Source organism: Pseudopodoces humilis, chromosome 25, assembly GCF_049639895.1.
Source record: "Pseudopodoces humilis isolate 2021_Gansu_Grassland_sample_001 chromosome 25, ASM4963989v1, whole genome shotgun sequence".
Taxonomy (NCBI): domain Eukaryota; kingdom Metazoa; phylum Chordata; class Aves; order Passeriformes; family Paridae; genus Pseudopodoces; species Pseudopodoces humilis.
In genome coordinates, this window is record NC_142224.1 from 6,378,018 (window position 1) to 6,404,085 (window position 26,068).

The 26,068-nt window shown below is 49.2% G+C and overlaps 1 protein-coding gene across 10 annotated transcripts in view; it reads left to right on the forward strand.

Annotated features, from left to right (window-relative positions):
* The window catches only part of CADM1 (cell adhesion molecule 1), a 133,346-nt gene extending 107,639 nt beyond the window's left edge, over window positions 1-25,707 (forward strand). For 2 of the 10 annotated variants that reach the window (XM_014259792.2, XM_088066921.1), the window contains 6 exons: window positions 352-423; window positions 9,113-9,145; window positions 14,289-14,342; window positions 16,237-16,317; window positions 23,211-23,342; window positions 23,532-25,707. In XM_014259792.2, the coding sequence (XP_014115267.2) occupies window positions 352-423; window positions 9,113-9,145; window positions 14,289-14,342; window positions 16,237-16,317; window positions 23,211-23,342; window positions 23,532-23,650 (491 nt within the window). In that variant the 3' untranslated portion in view covers window positions 23,651-25,707. The remainder of the gene's footprint in view (window positions 1-351; window positions 424-9,112; window positions 9,146-14,288; window positions 14,343-16,236; window positions 16,318-23,210; window positions 23,343-23,531) is intronic. The other 8 variants (XM_088066923.1, XM_088066924.1, XM_088066925.1 and 5 more) reach the window with 5 other exon arrangements.
* Window positions 25,708-26,068: the final 361 nt, after the last annotated feature.

The window sequence follows — 26,068 nt, forward strand, 5'->3', positions numbered from 1 at the left end:
TTGTGGAAAGTGTGCAGTTTATTTTCCTTATGCCTCTCCCATTCCATTTCTCTCTCATTGACTAATTTGTGCTGGGTTTTATTTATTTTTTTTTAGCATTGTAGAAGGCAGAAAGTGGGGGAGAGGTTGGGGCCAGGTTCTCCAGCCCGAGTAAGTGTGGGCAGAGGATCTGGCCCTCTGTCCCTGCACTGCCGGGCTCTCCCCCTGGGATTGAGCCAAGGAAAGCCCCCAACCCCTGCGCTGCTTCTTAGCATCCTTGTTTTCCTCTGATCACAATTGACCGCTGTTGTGTTCTGCTTGTTTTTTTCTTAATTTGCTTTTTTATTATTTTCCTTTTTATATTTTATCCAGATCCCCCCACAACTATCCCTCCTCCCACAACAACCACCACCACTACCACCACCATCCCTACCACCATCACAGGTACGGTACCTTCATAACCATTGGAAATGTCCTGAATGTTTATTGTCTTTTATGTATATAAGCAGAGCATGAAGCCTGGGGAAAAACAACAAACCAGTTACTTGCAGTATTTTTTTTTTCCCTCAAATACACCCACCCACAGCACGAGCCCTGGTCCGGGAGCTCAGCGCGTCGGACGGTCCTTGCCGTGGGTGTGGGTGTTCCTGAAACGTGGGAATTGTCATGGCAGAAAAAGTGATTAATTCAGTTACTGGTGGCCAGCACTGGGTGCTTCAAACACAGGATGCCAACAGCCTTAGAGCTCCCTTAGCATGGGCAGTCGTTTCAGCCTCCATCCTGTCAGTATCACTTTCTGAGCAATTTATAGAAAGTTTGGTCTTCGGCAATTCAGTTCACCTGATGTGACTCAAGATGCTTTTTCTCATGCCGAGGTGTTGGTCTTTCTCTGTGATAAGCTTCTCCCTCACTCTCCCAGAAAAGGGAATTCCACCAGTCGTTTTTATTGAGTGAGTGCCATCCATAGGCCCATTCTTGAGGAGCTGCCTTTCAGCTTGTGAGGTTTTCTGTGTCTAGCGAGAAAAGATGAATAAAAACAACCAGCAAGATCATGACACCTCTCTCTGACACATCCTCATACCTCCTCACAGACCTGACTCATCAGGAAAACCCTTCTGATTTATTTGTAACCATTTGCATTGTCATTTCTCTGACCTTTCCTATTCCAACCGCTGCTTTTGCTTTTGCTCGCTGCTTTTTGTGGGGCTTTATTTATTTATTTGTTTGTTTATTTATTTTTGAGGCCGAGGTGACAAACGGCAGGTGAGGATGGACCATTGAATAGCTAATGGCACAACGTTTACTGTTTGCTGTAAAGCACCCCTTGTGTAAATGCCTTCACATTTTATTTGCTTTTATGACGCTGCTCAGCTGACTCTGACCACCCTGCCCAGGGCGTTTCGTGGCTTCTTTTCCTTCCGAGGTTTCTGCACCCAAGGCAGGCCCCGCTGGCACGGACGAAGCCTCTCTCCCAACGTGCCTTAACGCGCGCCGGCGGCCACCATCGCCCTGCCAGCCCTCGCCGTGCTCTGCTTCCTCCCTGCAGGTGCGCACCGGTAACCCCAGCTCCACACACCCAGCTTGGGGTGCTTGGGATGCTCTGCCGTGACCGCTCTCCCTTCCTCCGTGTTTCTGATTTCTAGACTTAACCCGCTTTTGTTTCAGTGGAGGTTTGAAGCTTTCTCAGAGCCTCCCTAAGAGCTGTTGGCAGAGAAGCTCGGTCGTGTGTACGCAGGCTGTACGTGGACGTGCTCGCAGGTTTCTTTGTTCGACGGTAATTGCTCATGGATTTCGGAGGGCTAAAAGGAACAATGTGTCTTGATGCTTGGGTAACCCCTTCAGTTAATCCTGGTGCCTGCAAGCCTTAATGACTGTCCTTTTTCTGGGAACTGGGTTGTTATCAGCCTGTCATTTTAGGGATTGCCCCAGCACTGCCTTCCAAAGCCTGTGCTGTCCTCGCTTGTCCTCACGCGTGGTGTCAGCTTCTACAGTACTGGTTGGTTCTTCCCAATGAATAGCAGTTTGGTTGTTTGCTGTCCTGCTACAAGTGCTGTGGCTCATCTCTGGATGCTCAGTAGCCTTTGGGCTTTCCTTCACAGAGTTGTCCAGATTTTTTATATTAAAAATAAGAAGGGGAGGGGAGGGTGGTGGTTCTTGCAGTCAGAAATGGCCATGTCATCAGTCTGGCAGAGGTTCCTTGGGGTAAGGAGCATGTGGCTGTCCAGCGTTGTTCTCTCACCTTTGTTTGCAGTGGTGGAGGATCTCAGACTCTGGTGGCAGAACTCAGTGGGTCTCCGTTGCCTTCTTGATGCTTTTCTGTGTTGGCTTTGAACTGCTGAGGAGGCTGGAAAAGTAATGAAAATGTGATATTGCTCCCTGGTTCCAGCAGTTCCTGCTTGCGACTTGTCTGAAGAAGATTCACTAATGCTAATAAGAGAAATTACTATTTTCTTCCCTGGCACTGAGTCTTCTTGACATGCATCTTACCATCCACTGCCCATGAGCTGTGTGCTTTTCCCACCCAGAGCAGCTGAGGCTTCTTCTCCCTCTGTCGTGCCGAGATGTGCGCGCGTGTCCTCTCCAGTCAGTGCTCAGGAGCGTGGAGCCACACCAGCTTCTGCCCTTCAGTAGTTAAGAGACTTTCTGGCTGGAAAAAATTAGGTCAAATTAACATAATCTCTAGAATTACATAGCAGAGTAGTGTTGGAACATTTTTCAAAGCCTTGAGAGACACCTGATAACTTAATTCCTGTCCTCACCCAAATGCTCCAGCGTTCTTCCTGTCTGACAGAGGAGAGGTGGGAGCCAACGGGGTGTTCTCTGAGCTGCTGGCAATCCAGGCATCTGGAGCCAGCCCAGTGGAATCCAATCCTTAGGATGAGGTGGGCTTGAAATATGTTTTATTTTGCTGTTCTTCCCCTACTTTTAGTATAAACCTGACCTAGTTCATGTCCCCTGGAACCATGGAGTAGTTCTGAAAAACAATTGTCTTGCTTTAATTGAATAAAACATGGGGAGAGAGGCTGCACTGAAGCAGTTTCTAGCAGGTGACCCTAGAAAATTCTGCCCTTGGAGTTGTCCTTTTGATTTATTGGTTCAGGGAGTTTCTGGGGGAGCTCTTGGAAAGCTGACCTGATGCTTTCTCCAGCGAAGGACAAGCTGAGCAGTGGTGAAGTTTCCAAACACCGTGACCTTTAGAGCTTCCCCTCTGTCACTTTAGTGTAGGTGCTTGAAAAGATTTCCTGCGTGACAGCTTGATCTTTTCCATGTATCCTCCAACAGCATTGATATTCCGGCCATCCTTTGGTGTTTCAGCCGTTATCGCTGCCGAGCCCTTTTTTATCAGTTAAATTGTCCTTGTGGCTTTCTTCATTAAGATGTACAATACGATACAGCAGAGCAAGCAGCATCATTTGAATTACCCTGGAGTTGCTCCTTGAAATGCTGGGCTTGGGCAGCTGTTGTTTCCTGGGAAATAAAGGTCCTTAATCACAGTCCAGCCCCGATCTCGGGGCATGGCGCTGAGCGTTCGCCTGCCTTTCCCAGCCTCCTCGCTCCTGCCCGCCTCTCAGGATCCACAGCATCATTCATAGGTGAACATTTGCATTTCCCACACTTTCTCCACAGGTGGAATTGCACAGGTGTTTGGCAGCAGTTTTGGTGAAGACCTGGGGGTGACAGGTGCAGGTTGCCGGTGTTGCCAGCCCTGTGGCGGATGCTGCTGTCTCTGTAAAGGTGCTGCTCTCCATCCTTTGCAGCAGCATCAGCAGCAGGCTGGGGGCCCCCCATGTCCTCCCTGGAGTGCCCATTTAGAGCATGTTTCAAATCCCACTGATCCCTTGGAGTAGCAGTTGTGGGTGTGTGTTTCAGGGGGCTGTAACATTGCAGGCAGTGGTTTTCACTTAAGAATTCCCAGCCCCCTCAGTGAATGCGTGTGGAAAGCACTGAGCCCATACTGTGGAAACAGCTCTGAGTTCCTTCCTGATTCTCAGGATTTCTACAAGCAGGAGCAAGCTCTCTTTGTCTTGGAGGCATGCAGGAGCCAGTGAGCTCCAAAGCAGGAGCTGAGAATTGATGCTGAGTTGGAAGATCAGCTCTTGAGCAGGGACACATGGTGGTGGAACTCTCCCGTCACCCACAGGGGCAGAAGCTGTCTCCTGATCAGCACAACTTCGTGTCATCCCAGGTGCTTTAAAAATAATAGCACGTGGAAATGTGAACGCTGTCGGCAAAAATAGGTTTTCAGAGCATTTCACATGCCAAAAAAATTCCTCAAAACAAGAACATTTTTTTTATCTTCAGTAGGAGTTTGTCCTTTCCTAATTACAGCCGGTGAAAAGCTGCAGTTGCAGGGAATTTATCCCAGCAGTAATCGCAGTGGCTGGTGGGCAGGAAGAATGCAGTCCCAGTCATCCTTTTCTCAGATTTCCTTGCAGTGGGTTTGTGGGAGGCAGCCTGGGGATGACTAAAGCAGGACCAGGACATTGGCTCAGGTACAGCCACATCTGCCTGGCACTGCTGCAGGTGCTGGCATGGAATTTCATGGTAAAAACACTTTTGCTCCCCAGTCAGCTGAGAGTAGTCAGCTTCAGCTCGGCTGTCCGGACTCTCTGACAATCTCTGGCTTTCCTGGGGATGTGGAGATGCCCACACTGCCAACAGGAGATGGGAACATCAGCAGGAGCAGCCAGGGCTCCCAGTTTGCTCTCGACATTCCCAGTCTGCTGTTGAGCTGTGACATGTTCAGGTGCTTGATTCCACTGTGAAGGGACGCAGCCCAGGGATTTGTTCCCCCAAATTACTTATTATTTAAGTTTTGCTTTCTGTTGAAGGTTCTGCCTGTCCCTGGTAAAATGTCAAGTTAATTTAAAGATGATTCTGCACCTTTCTGACATTTTCATCCAGGATGTGTCCGCATTAAAGGGGCTAAAGGCAGAGCTGACAGGCCTGGGATAGGAAATAAAATTTCATAAAATTCAGTCTTTCAGTCCCATCCCAGCCAGTAGCAGGTAGGACCTGTCATATGTGGCCTTACCTTTGATGACACAGCATAAGCAGTGCACAAACCATCATCTTGCTGAGCAGAAGCGTGGGGTGTGTGCAAGCTTGTGCTTGAAATCAAACCCAAATCCTCACAAATCTGCATGGAGAAACATGCAAAAGCATGGCTAGAGCCACTGTGCTAATTTCAGATTATTTTTGTTCTGGTCACACACAGCATCCATTCAGATTGTGATGATTTCTGTGAAACATCTGGTCTGCTAATCAAGTTATCCCCAGGGCCCATTGCAGCACGCCTGGACGGGGGCACTCAGCGCCAACCCAGAGCACTGTATGGAGCAGATCAGGGCTTTGGGATGCACAGGACATCTCCATCCATCCTTGGAGGAGCATGTGGTGAGGGAGAGGATGGCTGAGGTGAGGGGGAGGATGGATGTGCCACTGCTCTGGTGTTTGAGCCCCGTCACCCCTCATCTCCCTCATTGCTGTGGGATGTGACATCTGTACTGGTGTCCCACAGAAATTTAATCCAGGGGAACGCCAGGAAGAATTTTATAGGCTTTTGCATCAGCCCCAGGGACCTGAACCAAAGCAGGGATCTGTTTGCAGTGCTGCATGCTGTTCCCTCAGGCTGCGTGCAGGAATTCGCACTCGCCCCGGTCACTACATGTGAAGTAGTCTGGAAAATTGGGAAGAAAAAGAGCTCCATGCGTCAGGGATCAGATTGGCTTTTGGTTTCAGTTCAGAAAGCAATTTAAAAAGCAATATATTGAATGGATATCTATACTTGATAAAGCCTCTTTAAATTTAAAAGGCAGCAGCATGTTTTGCTGTTATTTTGTGGATGTGCTGCTGTAATTCTGTGTGCGCTCCTCACCCCCTGCACCAAGTACCTCTGCGTGCCTGCAGCACTGTGGCTGCACCATTCAACCAGGGGAATTTAATTTTGCTGCTGGGGTTTTAACATTCCTCCATCGTGCTTGTTCTGTTTGAGGCTGTGGACTAATTATGGCCAAGTTTAAAGGGCCTGATCTGTCACACTCTGCAAACAGTTTGAAGTTGGAGAGAATCCATTTGAGAAAACGAGGAGGCTCAGCGGTGGAGCTCATAACTCTGAGAAATGTTGCCCAGCTGCCTCCACACAGTAATTTTGTAAATATGTGTGTGTATATGTGTGTGTGCCCTCGTGTAGCTGCCTACTGAAGTGGTGAGTGCCTAGAGCTTGGGTGTCATCTGAGTTGTCTTAGCTGGCAGATATTTATTTCTTATGGCCATTGCTACACAGAAATCCCAATAAAGTGAAATTTGCAGCTTTGTACAGGCCAATGGTTACTCCCTTGGGTACCTTCTGTAACTATAAACCAGGCCCCTGAGGAGCTTTTGTACACAAAGATTTTGGAACGCCTTGGCATTGTTCTGCTTTTCCTGAACAGCAGTCCTGATTGGCATTGAGAAGAGAAGCCTTGATATTAAGATAGAAAATCCCACGTTGAGTCTGTTTGGTTATGTGATTGCTATGTCCTCTTGGCTTTTCTGGCAAACCAGCCCGTTCTTCATCACTAGCTTTCCATTTTAAATGATGGCTATCAGCCTTGGGTGGTCGTGTAGCTGTTCTGCATATCGATGGCTTGGGGCCAGAGCAGTGCTTTTTTGTGACAGCAGAGCATTTCCTTGGTCAGCATTAGTTAAGTCAGGAGTATCAAAGACTTCTTGTTGGTCAGCATTTGAGGAGAAGAGATGGATTTTGTTGTAGGACATGGGGCAGAAGGCTGATCCCTGGGGTGCTGTGTGCCTGCTCTGACATGGAAATGTGGCTGTTCTTGAAAGCAAAGCAGAAGCTGGTGGCACATACCCAGGATTCAGGAAAGCACCTTCAAAGTCAGCCAGGCCTGCCTGAAGTTACGGGTTGTGTGAGCAGCAGCATTGCAGGGCTGGGATGTCCCTTCAGGCTGTGGGGCGGCAGTGGTGGGGACACACACGGATTTTCAGGAATGCACTGTTTTGGTACCAAAGCACCAGTGACCTCCTTCTCTCCTTTGCCACGTGGTGATGTAGAAACACGCCAGTGTCAGCGTGTTCATGTGTGCAGTCCTTCTTCCCAGAGGACTGGGACTGAACAGGACTCCCCAAAAGCTCACTCTAAACTTTAACCACTCTGTGTTTCCTATTGCAACCATCCAAACCATTTGCTAATCATAACTTTGTCATTCCAGCTGCAGCCAACATGTTGTTTGACGTGGATATTTGTTCGCACTTACAACCGCTTGAGAACTTTATTTTGTGTAACCTGTCGGTCTCTGTCCCCGGACGGGGAAGCGAGATGCACTGTCCAGTTTGCACTGTTTCTTGACTAATAATCTCTTCCAGCACATCAATACAAGTTTGCTCCCAGCAGATTCTCTATTTAGTGTAAAAGCTGACATAACTTTTTTTATTTCAGGAAGACAGTAAATTGAGACTATTTATAGATGCCAAGATGCTATCTCAGGAATTAATACTCAGTTTTACAAGCCCTTCTAAACAATGGGTTTCCCCCCACCTCCACCACCATTTTCCCTTTCACCATTTGCTTGGTTAAAACAAATGGGGATTGCTACCCAAAACCAAAGCAAAGCCCTGCTCTTGGTCTCCTCGTGGCTTTGGAAGGTTTCCCTTGTAGGCCCCCAGGGCTCCCACAGGAGAACAAGGGCTGGCCTCCTTGAGGGTGCCTTAGATTTGGTTGCCAAGATGAGAACAGCCTATGTTGGCAGTGGAAACAGGCTAATGACGGCTTGATAATCTGCTATGCAAGTCTTGGTGCAGTTTGTTAAACTGTGCAGGGTTTATTTGTTTTGCTTCCATAATTAAAGCATGTAGACCTTGTATCTGTAAGTATTGTGTATTCCTTGTATGATTCTTGTCTTTGCTGCTGCTTCAGGAATTCAGCCCTGGGCTGTCCTCAGCTAAATTGCCAAGAAACAGGTCCTCCTTTTTCCACTGCTGCCTCTGCCCGCTCAGGGGCCCGTCCCCAGGTTGTCTGCCAGCATGTCACCGAGGGGAAACGCCGCTGTGAATTGTCTGTCGTTGCTGCAAAACCCAAGCTCCGGGCTGCAGTGCCGCTGAGGCTCGCTCACACGCTGCTCCTCACTCAAACACTGCCTGCCTCCAGCCAGGCAGGGCTGCCCCAAACCTGGCTGGCCCTTGGCTCTGGGGATTTATTTCAGTCACACGTCCTGAGGAGCCAGTCCGCTCCAGCCACTGACCCCTGCCTCAGAGCACCTACCTCCAGAGGGAAAGTAAACAGCCTCCAAGAACTAAATAAATAGTAAATTTGGGTAATGTGGTTACATTTAGTTTAGAACTATTGGTGTGGGGGAAAGAACTGTCAGAAAAAGCCTTCAGTTTTGGGTCAGTCTTTTTAAACTGCCTGTTGGAAACACCTGGAAGATACAAAGAATCCCTCCATTGGCAAGGCAGTGCCCCCCAGGAAACTTCCAGTGGGATGTAGTCCAAATGGAGTAGAGTCAGCTTCAGACTAACCAGCAAAAAAATATACAGGATGTTTTAATTACCCATAGCTGTTCAACCAGGGACCTGCTGCAGAAGAGGGACAGGCAATGTTTGTCCACAGTTGCCAGTTCTAGAACATATTTTATGCTGGAAAAAATGGTTCATCATGCAGGTGGTGGCTGGGAAGCTGGAGGAGAGGCAGGAGCAGACTGTTCCCTGGCCAGGGGTGCTCTGATGGGGCAGTGTTTGAGTGTGTAACAGCAATGTGCCAAGCCTCAGCTCCTCATCCTGCTCTGGAGCTTCTGTTTTGTCCCCACCAACCAAACCGTTGGTGTCGGTGTTTTCTCCTGTCTCCTGTTCCCCTGACTTTGCAACCACCAGTAATTGTTCTGGCAAGGACCTGGAAAAAGAAAAAAATTTACTGTTTTCCTCAGGCTCATAGCTTTTGAACTGGAGGCATGTCTTCTAAACAGTGCAACTCACTTCAAATGCTTTTTGCCTTTCATTTTATTATTGCTTGTCACGCAATGTTCTTTGAAAGCTTGCTCATATATTATCTGTTCCATTTTTTCCATTTTCCCTTTTTTTGCATGCTGTTCCTCCTGTTTCTTCCCTTCCTCCAATCCTCTGTTCCCGTGTGTAGACACAACGGCGACGACAGAACCAGCAGTTCACGGTTGGTATCACATTCCTGTTTATCTTATTTCTCAGCGCTGCTGAGTGGCAAGACAAGCCTGGGAAGGGGAAGCCAAAAAGGGAACTGGAGTCTTCAAGGGAAAACTGTTTCAGGTGGCCTCATCTCATAAATACAACATGGGTTCTAAGGCAGGAAGGTCTGTCTGCTCTTGTCATTTCTGCTGTGAGCTTCCCAGCTGATCATCCTGGTGCCAGGCAAGCACAAGCCCCACGGAAGTGGCATCCAGGTCCAAGCAATGCTAAGTGGTTCTCACCCATTGACTGAGAGAGTCACTTCACATGTGAAAAAGAAATTTTTATTTTTTTAAAAAGATTTTTGAGCATTTTTCTTGCATTTTGAGTTAGTTTTTAAGACAGGGCATCCAGCGGGTCTGCTGGCATAGGGCAGCCCTGGGGATTCTCCAGAGGAGCGCTCGCCTCCAAGGTCGGCAGGGAAGTTTGCGTTATTACACTGCAGAAGGAGATGGGGAAAACAAATAGCAACACTTTCCTCTCAGCATAGCAGTCTAGCAAAGTAACCCTTCTCATCTGCTCGAGGCAGTCTAGCTAACAGCTTGACAGCTTCCTGAGCTTCCTCCATTCCCCGGCAAGCCTACGTACACGCTGCGGGCTGGAAGTTGAGCATCCCATTTTTTGGCACAAGCTTACTTTTCAGCTGAAGAATCAAAACCTCTGACAATTTTTAATTTCAGCTAATTCATGTTGGACTTCGCTGTCCTAGTTTTTTTTCACTCTGATAAATTGATTTTTTACTGACAGAAACCCCTAGCACAGAGCACCCTGTTCTCCTGCCTGCTCCCCTTGGGGTGTTGCTTGGCCAAGGTCAGAGGCAGGACTGAGCAAAGCAATCATTCAGTAGCAATGTGCCGTATCCACTGGAGGGGCTTGCACTTCTTATCCCAATAACTTACCTACCTGGATGCATTTTCCCACTTGGCATAAAGATGGAAATCTTGGGGCACACTTGTGTTTTGTCTGTGTGTCAGTCTCCCTGTGTGTGTTAATTGTAAAGAGTCAGTGTTGCTGATTTTGTAGCTACATGTTTGTGGCTAGATGTTAATCCCTAATTTTGAAAAAGATCAGGTAGCCCTGACAATAGCACAACTCCCAGTATCCTTTCTAGGTGTCTCTGCATCAGGAAAGGCTCGGTGTAGGCATGTATTAGACTGTGCAGTGAGGACCAGCTGGGCAGATGCTCAGTGGCAAACCCTTGCCCCATTTTTTAAAGCAGTTAAATTTTTTTTATTATTATTTGTTCTGAGGAAGACATAAAAAGCCTGTTTTTAACTCAAGGACTTCCCCGCTCCGTGGGGAGGATTGCTGCCAGGGAGGTGGCCAGCTGAAATGACAACCTGTCCCAGTCAAACGAGCTGCCACAAACTTTCCTGCCTTAAAACCAGCTGCTTTGTTCCGAATTCCCCCTGTGCTTGCCCTTGTGGGGTGCTTTTCCCGTGAAGACTCTGGATTTCTTTCCAAGCTTGTGTTGCTGGAGTGTGTATGGAGTATACCAGGTGTTTATGTTGGCCATTTGTTCTTTCCAATGTCCAATGGGAGTGAGCATGTCTGTGAATGACTAGAAATGCATGGGCATGAATACAGCCAAATGGATTTTCTCCAAAAACGATTTAAAATGAATTGGGGGAAGAAAAAAGAAAATAAACCAACCAAAAAAAAAAAAAACAAAACCAAAAACCAACCCAAAAAAGAGCTTGCTAGCAAAGAAAATGGAAATGTAAGGCCAGTGTGGAGCCAGCACAATGCTTCAATCGGGGAAAGAGGGTTTTGAGCCATTTAAAGTTTTGGAGTGTATCCTAGAGGACTGGGGGGAAGGAGTCCTGTGTGTGTGTGCATGTCCCAGCAGTAGCCAAGGCCCTGCCATTCCAGTTTCCTCACGGAATGGAGTTGACGGCAGCGATGCATGAGTGACCTAACGCACGAACGTTGTTAACTCTTTTGTTGAAAAATGAGAGCTTAACTGTGAATTTTCTGATGCACTTTCTCCTTTCTCTGCACTGTTCATTGCCAGAGCTCCAATAACAGCATGGTCATGGCCGGCAGGAAGGCTTGTGCTTCCGCTGCACCCCACGAAGCTGGGGTTCCCCAGCTTCAGCCCTCCTCCCTCTCGGTGTGCCCCCCTGGGGTCAGGGTGCCCGTGGGGCTGAAATCACAGGTCCCACTGTTTGAGCTGGAATATGGGCAGAACTCAGTGGAGCCGGGAGTGTAACAACCTGGAGTGTCTGCACCCCTCAGTCTGGGGAGAAAGTGCTTTTTCTGCCACGCCCTTTCGATCTTCCTCCCTGCCCCTCTCCCCACCAGTTTTTAATGTCCTGGCCCCTGTTGCCCCTGGCTGGCCAGAGAGCTGGGCCCTCACGAGGTGCTGGCTTTCGTGGAGCCCCTCAGGTGCGAGGCCTAGCTCATGTTTGCCCCCTGCACAAGCAGGACACCTCTGAGCAGCCGTCACCTTGGACACACTGACCTTGTGTCCGGTTTTTATCAAATTCTGCCCTTACCCCGTTGTAAGCAGAGAGCTTTAAATGCTCAGAATGATTCCCCAGGATGTGGGTGCTGCCCACACAGGGCATTGTGCTTGAGGCCCTGTCCATCCATGTGTGCCCAGCAATGGGGGCTCAGGGCTGCTCCCCACTCCACTGGCAAGGCAAGAACCAGGCCATGCTGCCTCAGCACAAGCAGAATTTCTGCTCATTCTCATGGAAAAGCAGGGTTTTGAGCCATTTGGAAAAGCCTCCTCTGAAGCTGGCAAAGCAGGAAGCCTGGAGTGAAGGTTAAAATAACAGAAACACCCCCATCACAAACGAAGAGTGATAAGAAAATACTTGGCCCATAATTCAGCAGGTAAATTATTTTACAGGCTGGAAATTCTTCCCCGAAGGCCCGTGCGGGTTTTCAATTGTGGCCGTAGCAGGTTTGGTACAAGAACAGGTAACACTATTGTGTTGCACTCTTGTTCCTTTTCCTGATAGTGCTCAGTCCCCGAAAATGAGTTTTGCTCTGCTGAAGCCAAAGCCCGGCCACACCACAGCGCCGGCCACTCGTACACCTCGCCAGGTGCCACGGAAAAGGCCTCAGAGCTTTCTGCCTTGCCATCACCAAGCAGCTCTGCCAGCCCACCTGCCTCCTTCCCTCTTGGAAATGCCCTACTTAAAAGTGCGGCTAATAGTAAATCCGTTCCTCAATGTATTTTACAGCTCCCGTCCTTGGGGCGGTTGAATAAAACATCACAGCGTTGTCTGCGCGGGTCTGCGCTGCGCCGCCGCACGCCGCATGAAACGGAATCCCTAATTGCTTATTTAGAGCCTGAGATGGGAGAGAAATTGGCTTTTCCTTAAAAACTGGATGTAGCGTGGGAGCCAACAGAAACCTAAATATAGCCAGGGTGCCTGGTCCTTGTGTGGGCACCTGGTTGAGCTGCAGGACGCACTCACCCTGCCGGCTCTGCCTGCCGAGGATTTGCCATTTCCAGGGAAATGGAGCAGAGTGAAAAGTTCCCTTTCATTTCTCTGACAGGAGTAGTGGCACACTTTGAGTTCATCCCCTCAGAAGTGAAAAGAAGGGGCTTTAGTAGCCAGTATGAAAGTTTAATGAGAAAAATCAAGAAGTAATTTACCACCTATTTAAAAGCCTCACAACAGGTTTTAACGCCGGCCAGTGGCATTTGTGAGTGTCCCAGGTGCAGGGAGAAATGGAATTGTGGAATTGTTGCAAATTTTATTCTGAAAAGGATTTTTTTTTCTTGCTTCATAAAAAATGCAACATTGCCCTTTTTCATCAGTGAGAAAATGTAGTTCCTTTAAAGGGAACTCTCTACAGAAGCAATTTTGGTGAGAGAAAAGTTGAAGAGCTCCTCTGCCAAGTGCAGCTTTGTATGGCTAATGCTTCTGTGAGGCAACTGTTGTATTTACAGATCATTTATAGGAAAAAGGCTCCTGAAAATCTGAAAAGGGCTCCCTGAAACCCAAGAGTGGCACACAAGCAAATTTCCTGCTATTAATCTAAATGGCTTCCCACTTCAGGAGGTAATTCCAACGGAGCTTCCTGGTGATTTGATGTATTTAAAAACCAGTCACTGAAAATTAGTTTAATTTTTAAAGAGCAGTGTATATATATATAAATATACATATTGCTGCTCTGCAGTGAGGCCAAGTCTGCACATTGACCATACTGCACTCACAGCTTGGCTATTTAACACAGTCAGCTCTGGTAGCAGTCCATGAGCTGACATCCCCAGCTTCCTCAGTGCCCAGGGATGTGGGATCTCTTCATGGGAATTTTTTTTCTTTGCTTATGCATTTGCTTTTAGTGGCCAGCAGCAAGAGCGAGTCCTGGAAATCACAGCCCACAGGGTAACACTGCCCCACGCCACATTTCAGTAAGTCTGGGTGGCCTCCTGGCACCGGTTTGCCCTGTCACTGGTGCTGAGATGCCCACCCTGGGGATGCTGTGCCTGCAGACCCCAGCACTTCCTCAGACTCCCAAACCAAGCAGCACTAATGCCCTCACTGAGCACTGGCTGTCACAACCACGTGCCTCCCTGATGGCTGTATAGCTTTGAGGACAGATTCTTTTCCCATAAATCCATCACATTGGTCAAATGAACGGGAGCTGGTTTGTCCAGTAGTTTGGCAGAGAACACGGCCCGTAGCCTGCAAGCAGGCCATGACATGCACTGCGCAATATTCCTACTCTCCCATCGATAAATGGCCAGACTTGTCATCATGACCAAAACTAATTGGATTGGGCACAAAATTGGAGGCAAGCTTTCCATTGCTCTCTGTATGCAGGACCAAAATCAGCCTGGACTAAATTTGGAAATTGTCCCTGTGACGGCCGAAAGGCAGAGTTTGGGGGGCTCTGCATGCTGTTATGAGTGGTCTCAATGCCATGTTTCGTGTGCCAACAGTGTAGAGCGAGGAGCGTTTCTGTCTGTAATAAAGGCCACGATTGCACTGGTGTCACACGATGGCTCTGCCCGCAGCGGCAGATGGTGGCAAGTGACTGACGCATTCTCTTTTTCCCCCCCAAGAAATTCATCCTCAGTTCTTAAGTGTGTTGTTCTTTGTCGCTTGAGAAACGCAGAGAAAAACGAGTCTGTTTTTACTTGTAAGGCTTTACTCAGTTGCCCAATTCGGCCGAGGAGCTGGACTATGGGGATCTCTCAGGTAAGGGTAGTCCGTAGGTAACCCGCTGCTCTCCTTCTCTAGACACTGGTTCCACTCTGATTTCTGCATCTTGGCCATGTTGCATTGTGCAGTCGCTATGGCACAGCCATTCCCCCCCACGCTCTCGCAGCTTGGAAGTGCTCTCCTTTCTGTTGGGGTTCTCCTCCCTTTTTTTTTTCTTTTTTTTTCTGGTTTTGGCACCCATTTCTGTGTGGCATCCTCGGACATGGGGCAGGAGGTGCAGGGCACCAAGGCCAACCATTGTGGTTCCCTCCTGGCTGGGATTTTTTGACTGCTGATTTGGAGAACCGGTTGAGTTGAATCCTTGTAAAACACTTGACTCTGCCATGTTGTGTGAGACCTCCCTTGCAGGTGGCCAGCACTAACCCTTGGCTGCTCGGGGATTCCTCATTGTACCAACATCAGACTGGGGGTAAAAAGGAGGTGGTTGTTTCATCAGTAAGGCCAAACCAAGTAAATTGTTCAAGCCTCTTTTATCCACACTGTACAGAAAGAGGCATAAATGCATCCTCATGGCTGGTTCTTGCCAACTGAGATAAGTGCTGACTGAGATTAAAGCATGACAGTGTCTTCAATGGATGCAGTTTGGTGCATTCAGAGCAGAGCCTGTACCAGTGGTACAAACCTAAATCTCTGCTCTTCATGTTTTCCTATAGAAATGCACCTTTATATTTTTTTTTGCCCCTCCTTGCAGAGCATCCCTGCAGACCCTGGTGCCTGCTGGGCTCTGGCTGCCTGCAGCTGCTCCAGCACAGGGTGCACAGTCCTGGCCATAGGGCAGGAGCAGCCGTTTGTCCCCCTGGGAAGAGCCCAGCCCAGGGGGGTTGGAGCCCACTGCTGTTCCTTTCAGGGGTTCAGCATGGAGCAAAAAACACCCCCAAAAACCCTGAGTCCTCCTCTTATTCCATCAAATGGTTCCCTCTCACCCAGTCAAATTGGGAACATCCCATCCCATAAGCCACTACAGGTGTGCTTTGGCCAAGAGGTCAGAAATGATGGATTCACTCTGGATATTTTCTAACACTGAGCGATGCTAACAATTATTATTGCAGGCCCTGGACAGATCCCATAGGTAAGATGCACCAGGGCTGTGGTGAACATCCCTGTGTGGATGGGGAAAATTTGTTTTGCTGTAATAATTCCTTTTACTTCATAAAATTCCATTTTTTTAAGGAAAAATACACTTTTTGGTGAATGAAGAGAAGAACCTGAAAAAATTCCTCAAAGGAATTGCCCAGAACGGGTGTTTGCTCCCCAGCCTGTGCTGCCCAGAGGGGCTCACACCTTTCCTGGAGCACACAGCTCAGGGTAGTCCTTTTTCTGAGTCGGGAATGGAAGCCAAAATTTCCCCCACCTTTCCAGAACACAGCTCAGGCAGAGCCACTGCCCACAGCAAGCACCTGTCGTGTGCTGTCCAACCCTTTTTGGAGCATCTGGTTTGGCTGCTGATTTTTCCCCTAAGAATTTCAGCATTTTGCTTGTTGCTCTTTAGGTTACTCCTGCCTGCCCAAAGGGTGATCATTCCTGGTCAGGTGTGGTCAGGATCATACTGGGGCAGGTTTGGGGGAGGCACTAGAGAGAGCCCCAGGCCTTTCCCTGCTGCAGAGTGGCCTCTGTCCCATAGCCCTTGTTCAGAATGCCAGGAAACTGCAGCCAGCTGATGTTTTTGGCCCGGGGTCAGCACACTGAGGCTCTCAGATGGGTGCTCCAGGTGAGTGCCGGAGTTGAGCTCTCGGTCGGGAGCAGCCAGGCGGGCCCTGGGAGCCCTGGGCACCACGCTGAGGGATGCAGGGCACCTGCCCACCCCCACGGGGACTGGCGTGGCGGGCGTGGGGGCTGCTGCCGTGTTTGCTCAGTGTGCTGTTCCTTCCAGGTACATCTGTCCCGCCCACAGCTCCAACCGAGGCTCTGCCGACTGAGCAATTAAGTAATGCATCCCTTGCCTTCCTCCCAGGTAGCCTGAGTGCAGAGCCGTCCTGCTCTTCCCACCGAGCTCTGTGTGTCCGTGCCTCTCGCAATCCTCTTGTTCCTCACATCCTGAGCCCTTAGCGTTCGGAGAAGGCTGGCCCAGCACCTCTCAATTCCTTATTCCTTGCTCCAGCCTGGCCGGTTCCTGCAGCCCTGGGAGCCGCGAGGGCACACCTGAGCATGCAGGTGCCTGCAGCCCTGAGGGTGCAGGCACACACCTGAGGGTGCAGGCACACACCTGAGCATGCAGGCACACACACCTGAGGGTGCAGGCACACACACCTGAGGGTGCAGGCACACACACCTGAGCATGCAGGTGCACACCCCTGAGGGTGCAGGCACACACCTGAGGGTGCAGGCACACACACCTGAGGGTGCAGGCACACACCTGAGGGTGCAGGCACACACCTGAGGGTGCAGGCACACACACCTGAGCATGCAGGTGCACACACCTGAGGGTGCAGGCACACACCTGAGGGTGCAGGCACACACACCTGAGGGTGCAGGCACACACCTGAGGGTGCAGGCACACACACCTGAGGGTGCAGGCACACACCTGAGGGTGCAGGCACACACCCCTGAGGGTGCAGGCACACACCTGAGGGTGCAGGCACACACCCCTGAGGGTGCAGGCACACACCCCTGAGGGTGCAGGCACACACCTGAGGGTGCAGGCACACACACCTGAGGGTGCAGGTGCACACCCCTGAGGGTGCAGGCACACACCTGAGCATGGAGGCACACACACCTGAGGGTGCAGGCACACACACCTGAGGGTGCAGGCACACACACCTGAGGGTGCAGGCACACACCTGAGGGTGCAGGCACACACACCTGAGGGTGCAGGCACACACACCTGAGGGTGCAGGCACACACACCTGAGGGTGCAGGTGCACACGTACAGACACCGCCGTGGGCCCTGCCCCAACGCTCCCCCAGCTGTGCTGGCTCTGCTCCAGAGCACTGGCACCTCCTGCAGAGCAGGGAAGGGTTCCCTGCCCAAACGCAAGCGGTGCCTTTGTGGAGGGGGTGCTGGTGGATCGATGGCTGCGAGCACGGCCCCCTTCTCCAGAGAGGAGTCTGTGGAAGCAGCTCTGAGCTCTGCCAGGGTGAGCACATTTATTCCAACAAAGCGCGTTATTTTTTATGAAGCGATCTTGAAATGGGTCGCTGAAGGGGAGCTTATTGATTGAAGAAGGATGAACTCCTCAAATTTCTCTGGTTTAAATTAGAGCGAATTCAATTACGATGCGACAGGCAGGTTAATGCTGCTCTTTAACAGCCCCTCAATAAATTCGAGGAGGGGTAGCCTCCTCCACACCACACTTTGGGAATGAATAACATTATTGCTCATCCTGTCATAGTCGGGCAGTGATTTCTGTCCTCCCATGTCGTGGCTAAGTAGTTTATAGTGGTCATGGAGTAACAGCTGCCTGTTCTTCCACCAGCACCCTCTGCCAGGCCCAACCTCTAGTGCTGCTCCATCATTTCAAAAACTTTCTTCCATAAAAGAATTGACCCCAGATTCAGCTGGGAGGTGTCAGTGCAATCCTAATGTTTCCTACCTCCAGGGAGAAGGAATAATTGGCTCACCAGGTTTTCAGGAGTGCTCAAGTGAATTAAGGCCATTAGGTACCCAAATCATGTGGGATATTCAGGCATATTGATGTGATAATCATTTAATAAACTAAACGGTAACCAGGTTTAGAAGAGATCACTTGTTAAGGAATTCTTCAAAGCCACTGGCATAAGTTCCTGTTCCCCTGCCATGATGCAGTTGTTGCCTGCACATCTGGGCAGCTCAGGAGCTGTCAGTGGGGTTGGTGTGTATAAGCTTGCTCCTGCCCACAAGCTTAGCCCACGCTGTCCAATGTCAGGGGCTTGACATTAATTTGCACCCAGAAATAGAAGGTGAATTTTTGTGCAAGTGGAGCAGTAAATCCCAGTATGCCAAAAATAATGTCTAAACTACATTTTCATAAAAATCTCCCTCCGTTCTCTGCTTTTACAGCAGAGTGCACATAGAGGAAGGTCAGGGCTGAACAGAGATAGCCCAAAATGTTGCAGTTGGGCTACAAATTGGAAGGAGGTGAGGAGGAAGGACAGGAGGCAGGAGCACCATGCAGCAGGGGCTCCATGAAACCTGGGCTTTCCCACATCACAGCAGCACAGGCTGCATCTCCCAGTTCTGCCTTTGCTCCACACCTCTGGCACTGAGCCGAGGGAGCCGTAATGGGCTGGAGAGGGTGCTGGAGCACACAGGGAAGGAGCTGCTGGCAGCAGCAGCAGTGTCAGGAGCGGTGCCAGCGGCGGCGCAGAGGTGGGTCACTGGAAGGAGGATGCTCCTGTGTGCAGAGGGCTCCTGGCAGCAAGGTGAGCCCCAAGCCAGCACTTCGAGCCTCGCGGGATGCGCTGCTGAGAGCGCGGGGAGCACTGAAGGTAAACGTGGAGTGGTCTGACCCAAATAGGTCAGAAGCTGTTAGTGTGAGTAGAAAGGAGATTTAAAATACAGGCAGCCTGGTCCAACCCAGTCTTGCTTTTAGTCTTGAGATGCTGCTGCTGACAAGAAGAGTGGAATATTTGTAGATACATCTATATTTAAAGCCTCATTAAAATGGAATTGAGTGCAACCTTTTCATTGAGAAGCTGGGAGGAGAAAAGTCTTCCCTCTGCTAAACCTCAGTGTAAGCACTGACCCAGAGTGCTGCTCTTACCATCACCAGCATTTTTCTTGAGAGCCCACAGAAAGCTGGTTTTAGCACTTACATTGGCAGAAATGCTAGAGACCTGGAGATCATGAATACATTCACTTTTTAAGATCATTAATACATTCACTTTTTTTAAGAGTCCTGCAAAGCCCCCATAGCTGAGAACCTGCAGGTGTGAATTGCAGATGATGATTTTCAGTGCTTAGATGTACAATCCCCAGCTCAGCATCTGCTCTGTACTGCTCCTGACCTTTGGAATTAGTTCCTTAGTTCTGTGATGAGTAGGAACCAGTCCCAAACCCCTTTTTCTCCTGTCTATGTGCTGTTTTCTGAGCTGCACTTTTTTGTTTAAAGGAAAACTTCAAGGTTGCCATTCCAGCAGTGTAATCACTATTTTGTTGATTATACGAGAAGTTGGTAAAAATAATCAGCAAAAATAAATTTCAAGCTACCCAGGTCTCTTCCTGGCCACCCTGGAAGAGGCTCTGAAGCACTCCTGCTGCTGTGCAGTGATCTGCTCCACAGGCAGACAGGCCTAGAACTGCATCCCATGAAACCTGGCATCCCCTGGTGTGGGGCACAGCCATGCCAATCTCTTGGGGGAGCAGCACAGCATTTGGGAAGACAAACTGATTTTTTTCCTGTATGAGTTCAGCTCTGGCAAGTGGATTATACCATTACCACTGCAGTTTTCCTTTAAGGTGCTTTGGTGCCAAGCAAAGCATCGACCCAAAAATGGTTCAGCCAAGGTGCACTGTAGCTGCAGAGTAGCCCTGAGGGGGCATGTTGGTGACAACATGCTGTGATGTCTGTTCCTTCCCTGCCCTTCCTTCCCTCCTTCTGCCCCACCCACAAAAACACAAGCAAACCCAAAACAAAACCTTGACAGGAAATTCCTGATGATTCGCTGGAGAGGCCAGGATTCAGCTTGCTCCAATATATATTAACATCCTAATGGGAAAGCTCTGCATGTATACATTTACTGTGCCCTGACAAGAGGGAATTAAATGTCAGAAGGATTTGTAGCATCTGTAATTGAATTGGTGCTGAGAAAAGCAAATCTTGAGGAAGAATAACATATTAGGATTAGCAAATAATGTGGCATTTTGTCAGTTCCTGCCATCTCGACTGTTCCCTCTTCAGCAATAAAGTTGTGATTTCTGGTTTAATCAGAGATAGGAGGCGGGGATAGTTTGGGTGAATTGGAGACAGCATTTAAAGCAGATTCTGGTTGTTAAGGTCAAGTCTCTTCTTGGCTTTGGGGAATTATTCCTTGTTCCATGGACCTGACACTTTGTTAATTACCAAAGAAATAGTGAGGGCCAGGATGTGGAGGGGCTGTTCCCGTGCTGGTGGCACACAGACAGGTTTGCTGGGAGAGTGTTGGCATCTCTGGTGGTGGAGCTGGGCTTTGCTGTGCTGGCAGGCAGAGCTCTCTGCTGGGTCACGCTGCTGGAGCACACAGGGCTTGATGAGGTGCTGGAGACAAGGAGAGGAGATGCTGCAGCAGGTGTGCTGTAGGCTGTGTGTAAGCTTGAAGATGTATGTAGCCACGTGTATAACAGTGTGAACTTGGGACTGGCACCTGACAGGGATCTTCTTGAAAAGGAATAGTTGAGAAGAATGCCCCTGCACGTCTCAGCAGTGGAACTCACGCTTAACAAACTGCTGAGCAAACCTGGCAAGGCCTTTGGCCAAAGGCCCTTCGCAGGGGAACCCTCTCCCTGCTCTTGGCACGATGCCAGTCAAAGGAAGACATGAGGGATGTGTCAGGCACGAGCTCTGTCTCGTCTCCACGGCAGTGGGTCGGTGGGACAGTGGAGGCTGCTGCCGCCAGCACGAACACACGGCTTCATCTTTCCAGAACCTTCATTTATGACGATGAAGGAAAAATGCCTCTTGATGCAAAATCCTGCTGGAAGCACATTACAGAGCCGTAACTCAGCATGTTTATGCCCCTCAGCTGTTCCAGATGTCAACAAGACACTCATCTGCCCTGGCTGGGATGCTGCTGGCTGCTCCGAGTGCAACTGAGCGGAACTGGGCACAAAGTTTCTGAAAAAATAAGAAAAAAATGGAGTGAAGCATGCCTAAAGCAGCTGCTCCAGAAGATGAGCCAGTTTAGTTGCTTTGCAGAGAGCAGGTTCACGGAGGCCAGACTAGCCGAGCTGGAGCAGCAGTGGGAAGGCTGTGCTGGACTGGAGCTCCTGGGATGCCTGGTGTGACTGGCTTGCCCCAGCTGCCACCCTGGGCAAGCAGCAGATCCTGTGCCTGAGCACGGGGTCAGCTCAGCACCCCGTGAGTGTCCATGGGCACCTTTCCCTCAGCACGCAGGGATGTTCAGCCACTCACCACAGAGCAGATGCTAGGAAGTGATCACAGCATGGTCTGTTCCCGCTGGACATGAGACAGAAGGTCCCCTGTGCTGTCCTTTTGGATTCCTTGGCACAGTGTTACCACAGTGCCATTCAGGGATGTGACAGTGAAGGCTTTTGGTTTGCAGGGGAATAATCTTTTTTGGCTGCAGTTTTTACCTTATCAGCCAAGCTGCTGGAAGGGTCTCCACAGTGTCCCTCGCCATGCCCCAGCTCATCACAGCATCTCCCTGCCCACACTGGGGCTCCTGCTCTCAGAGGTTACTTGAAGGGGCTTTTTTTCTTAAATTGTTTTAATTAAAAGGCGCTTTATGGTGCTCTTGGTCCCAAGTTATTTACTTGGGTGCCTCAGTCCCTAATCTTGGAGCAGAATTGGAAATATCGATAGAAAACGTAAATCCCAGCTGCTGCTTGAAAGCTTTGTATCAGGTCTCGGCTCAAAAGAGCCCCATTACCTTTAGCTGTCACAGATCTGTACGCTTGATCGATAAACTTCAAATATTATTAGAGGTGGAGGCTTCAGAGATTTGCTCTGTTCTTTGGAGGGAGACGGAGATAAATCTTTCTTAAAAATTGACTTGCATTTGCTCTCTCAGTCGTCCTGGAAAAACGCATTTCTCCGAGGTGTCCAGGCAGGCGCAGGCAGGGCAGATTTATGGGCCATGTGCTTCTTGTAGTGAAAGATTTAAATGGTAAATCCTTCACATATGACTTCACAAATCATGTAAAGTTAAAAGATTTTTACCGTTTCTGTTGCTGCTGTGCTTAAATTGTAAGGTATGGCCAGTAAATCATTTTAATAGAGGTGTCGCGCTTGACTCACTAAAAAAAAGAGACAATGGTTTAGCTTCTATTCCAAAATGTTAATGTATTAATCAGCGGGAGAATAATTGTTTTTTACTGCGTTATAAATCTCAGTTGCCATTAGGATTGCAGCGAGGGTTGATGTAGCTGCGTTCTTAAATTAAAATTGTTTACACTGCTATACATTCATTTTACATGGCCATAGCTCATCCGGGGTTCATTCCGGAGCTGTTCCTCCGCCACATCAGTCATCCCTCTCCCAGGTGACGGCATCCCGAGGGAGAGGCGCTTCTGAAAGGAAACTAATTGTGTGGTGAGGAGTTAAATAAACGCAGTAAAGCAGTCTGAGGCACTGTACAGTTACTGCTTGCTGTTGGCCTCAGACTGGGTGTTAGCTTTTGGGTCAGGAGTGCTGTGTCCTCGTGGGTTGCACTGAACAGTAAAGGTGGGGGTTTGTGCTGGAACCCAGCTCAGTTGGGGCAGAGGATGATTGTAAACACATTTGCCATGCTGGGTGGGTTGGGTTTTGGGCAAGGACTGTTTTGGGAAGTTGAAATGTTTTCAGTAGGGCACTCGTTAATGACGTTTCTCAGAGCTAATGATTAATATTCCCGTACTGTACTGCTCTTCTCTGTGCCCCATCCATCAGGAAGGCTGGGATTTGGGAAGCACTGTAGGGAAATTTCCCAAAATAGATCCCCACCAACGACTCCACGTGCCCTTCCTCCCCTCTCCCAGCTGTCTCCCACGTGCGTAGTCATAGTGCTGCTGCTTTTAGCGGAAAACACCTCGCGAGTTGAGCCACCAGATCAGTTCGGCTCCGGACAAAGCTCCTCTGCCCGAACTCATCTGTCTAGTTAGCTCCGTGCTTCACCCCTGCTCCTCTGGAGAGCCTGAGGGCAGCTCTTCCCATCCTGAGAGCAGCTGCAGCCAGAGCCTGCGAGAGCATCGTTGTAAGTCCCCAGTTCTTATTCCTCTTCTGATCTCAACAGATTCCCGCGCAGGTGAGGAAGGGGCCATACGGAGCGTGGACCATGCCGTGGTTGGTGGCGTCGTGGCCGTTGTCGTCTTTGCGATGCTTTGCCTGCTCATCATTTTAGGGCGATATTTTGCCAGACATAAAGGTAAGACAGAGACCAAAGCTGGAGGATGAAAGGCCAGGCATGTGTGTCCCCTCAGTCGCGGTGTTGTCATGTCTGATGTGACAGACCCCCCAGTTTCTCTCCCAGTTGCACTTCTGTTTCCTGTGTCGATTACTCCCTCAGCACCACACCAAGACCCCCAGAGTCACACAGCCTCCACTTCCCTTGCAGGTACATACTTCACTCACGAAGCCAAAGGAGCAGATGATGCGGCCGACGCAGACACAGCCATCATCAACGCAGAGGGGGGACAAAACAACTCCGAGGAAAAGAAAGAGTACTTCATCTAGAGCAGCCTTGGTTCCCATGAGGTGTCCAACTGTGGACGGTTACTACTGGCCCTATTTAAACGCTACAAAGACAGTGATCTTGGAAGTTGCAACCAGCTTGTGTCTTTTTTTTTTAAGGAAAAAAAAGCAAATGGGTGGAGAGCGGTGAGGCCGGGATGGTCTGGGATTTGCTGTGTAAAAATATTCCTCGTAAAGTACACTCTGCTGTTCGACACCTCAGTTCGTTTGGGTTTTCTTTTTTTGGCCAAGTCCAGCTTGGATTTAGTTTAGTGAAGTCATTTGCAGAAGATTCTGTGCCTTGTTTAATTTCTGTTTGTTCGGGTCGGGGGGAGGCTGGGAAGAAGAGGGGCTTCTGTGCGTTAGTTCCCTTCGGGTTTCTGTGGCTCTTCGTTTCCCCTTTCCTGTTTCTGGAGTTGCCAGCTGGGACCCTGTGGAGTAGGTGCGTTTCTCTGAAGGTGTTTCCCCTTTTTTCTCTTCACCGGTTTCCGTTCAGAACTCGAGCTCATCGGAGGAGAACCAGCACATTTTAGATGCGTAGTTTGCAGTTCAGTGTGCCCATGTCCCGTTCCCCTGTTGCCGTCAGGGCTCGGATAACACCCCCCAAGCCCCCTTTTGTGGCTGTTTCAGGTGCTTTCAATGGTGGCGGCTGGGAGTGGGCTGGAGCTCGGCAGAGGCGCTGCTCGGCCGTGGGGATGCAGGAGCAGGGTCCTTGCTGGGCAGGCAGAGCCCTCCTGGATGTGGGGGCTTCTCCTCATCCTCTCCCCGCTTGGCAGCCGTGGGGGCAGCAGGTGAAGCCCCTCTGATGCTCTGTGAGCCCAGACCTGGAGAGCAGCTGGATGAACAAAACTGCCTTTTTTTCCTACCTGCTGAGTAAAACGCGGGAATCTGTGTTGAAACGAGCGTGCTAATGACCACTAAAGCCATAGGTGCACAGGAGACTCTGGCTCAATCGGAATTGTAAGCGACAGGTAGCAAACCGCGGCGGGAAGACGGTATAAAGTTATATATGCTGACTTTTTTTTGGTGAGTAATCATGGATTTCGAGCGATACTTTTTTATTGTGTTTATGTGGCAAATGTATCTGATTTATTTAAGGACAGCATTAATCTTAGTGTCAGGTTTGGGTATTTTTTTAGGGGTTTTGGGGGGGGGCCATTTTCGTGCGTTTGTTTTTTAATTGCTGTTTTTTGGCAGAACCATTACAATGTGGGACTCCTTTGGGATCGGGGCGCAGCAGGCAGGCCCGTTCCCCGGCAGTATTCCGTCTTTCCCTTCTTCACGAGCAGAACCTCGCAAAGGAAAAAACAAACCTCTTTTTTCCGAGCAGCTTTTGTGGAGCGCAGCTCTTTCCTGAGCCCTCAGCACCATTGCCAAACCCCATCGCGGTGAGAAGCAGCCAGGCTGGAGCCGGGGGCTCCGTGGCCCGGCGGCGGCGGCACGGGACGGGCATCCTGGCCTTGAGCAGCCCATATTTGTTTGGAAGTGTACCGTAGTGCAGTGTTACCGATGTAACTTTGACTTACAATGTTGACATGTCTCAGGTTCATGTGTTTGATTGGTGTTTTCCGTCTCAGGTAGATTGCAAAATTTCGGCCCCACGCATTGGAAAAATAAAAAAAAAAAAACAAACCCACGTAAAAACAGGAGAAAAAACAGGAAATTATTAATTTTAGTTGTATATCGGTTTATGTATTTTTTCTTCAGTATACAGTGCACTGTTGAAATGTATTGTTGAGTATTACTTTGTACAGCTTTAGATCATTAGGACTTTGAAGCGTGAAAAAAGAACAACCTTGTTTAAAGGAGGATCACAAATGAAGAACGCGGAACTGATGATAAACAACCTTGTTCTTTATTTACCCGGCCTTTTTATTTCTTCCCCTTAGGCCAGTTCTGTTTTAAGGTGTCCATGGAAGATGTTACAGTGTAAGAAAATACATATCCATCTGTTCCCATTCACATTTTGTATTGGTTCATGTATCCCATTTTTACAAAGGAAAAGAAGTACTATAAAATATCTGTCTTCTTAATAAAAAAAAGTTAATGTTACAAAACTAGATCTTGTTCTGCACTCTTTATCCTGGCTGTTACAGAATCCACTAGCAGAGTTCCACCTGCAACATGGGCAGGAGGAGCTGGGGCCCAGCAGGTCACACCCAGCACTGCCTAGGACAAAAGGAGTTAAAGAGATTGAACCCGTGTATAATACAGACCAGATTTCAAAAGTTTATACTTGTTTATAATTGCTAAATTATTTTCTTTTAGGAATAATGCCTTAGAGAAAATCGATCTGATACTGATATTCCAGCCTTCCCAAGCTGGGGTAGGTCAGTACACATGTTATTAATAGCAGACAAGTATTTAAACCCTCCCTTGAAAGGTGAGTGTTGAAATATGTGACCTCCTTCCCCCCGTTCT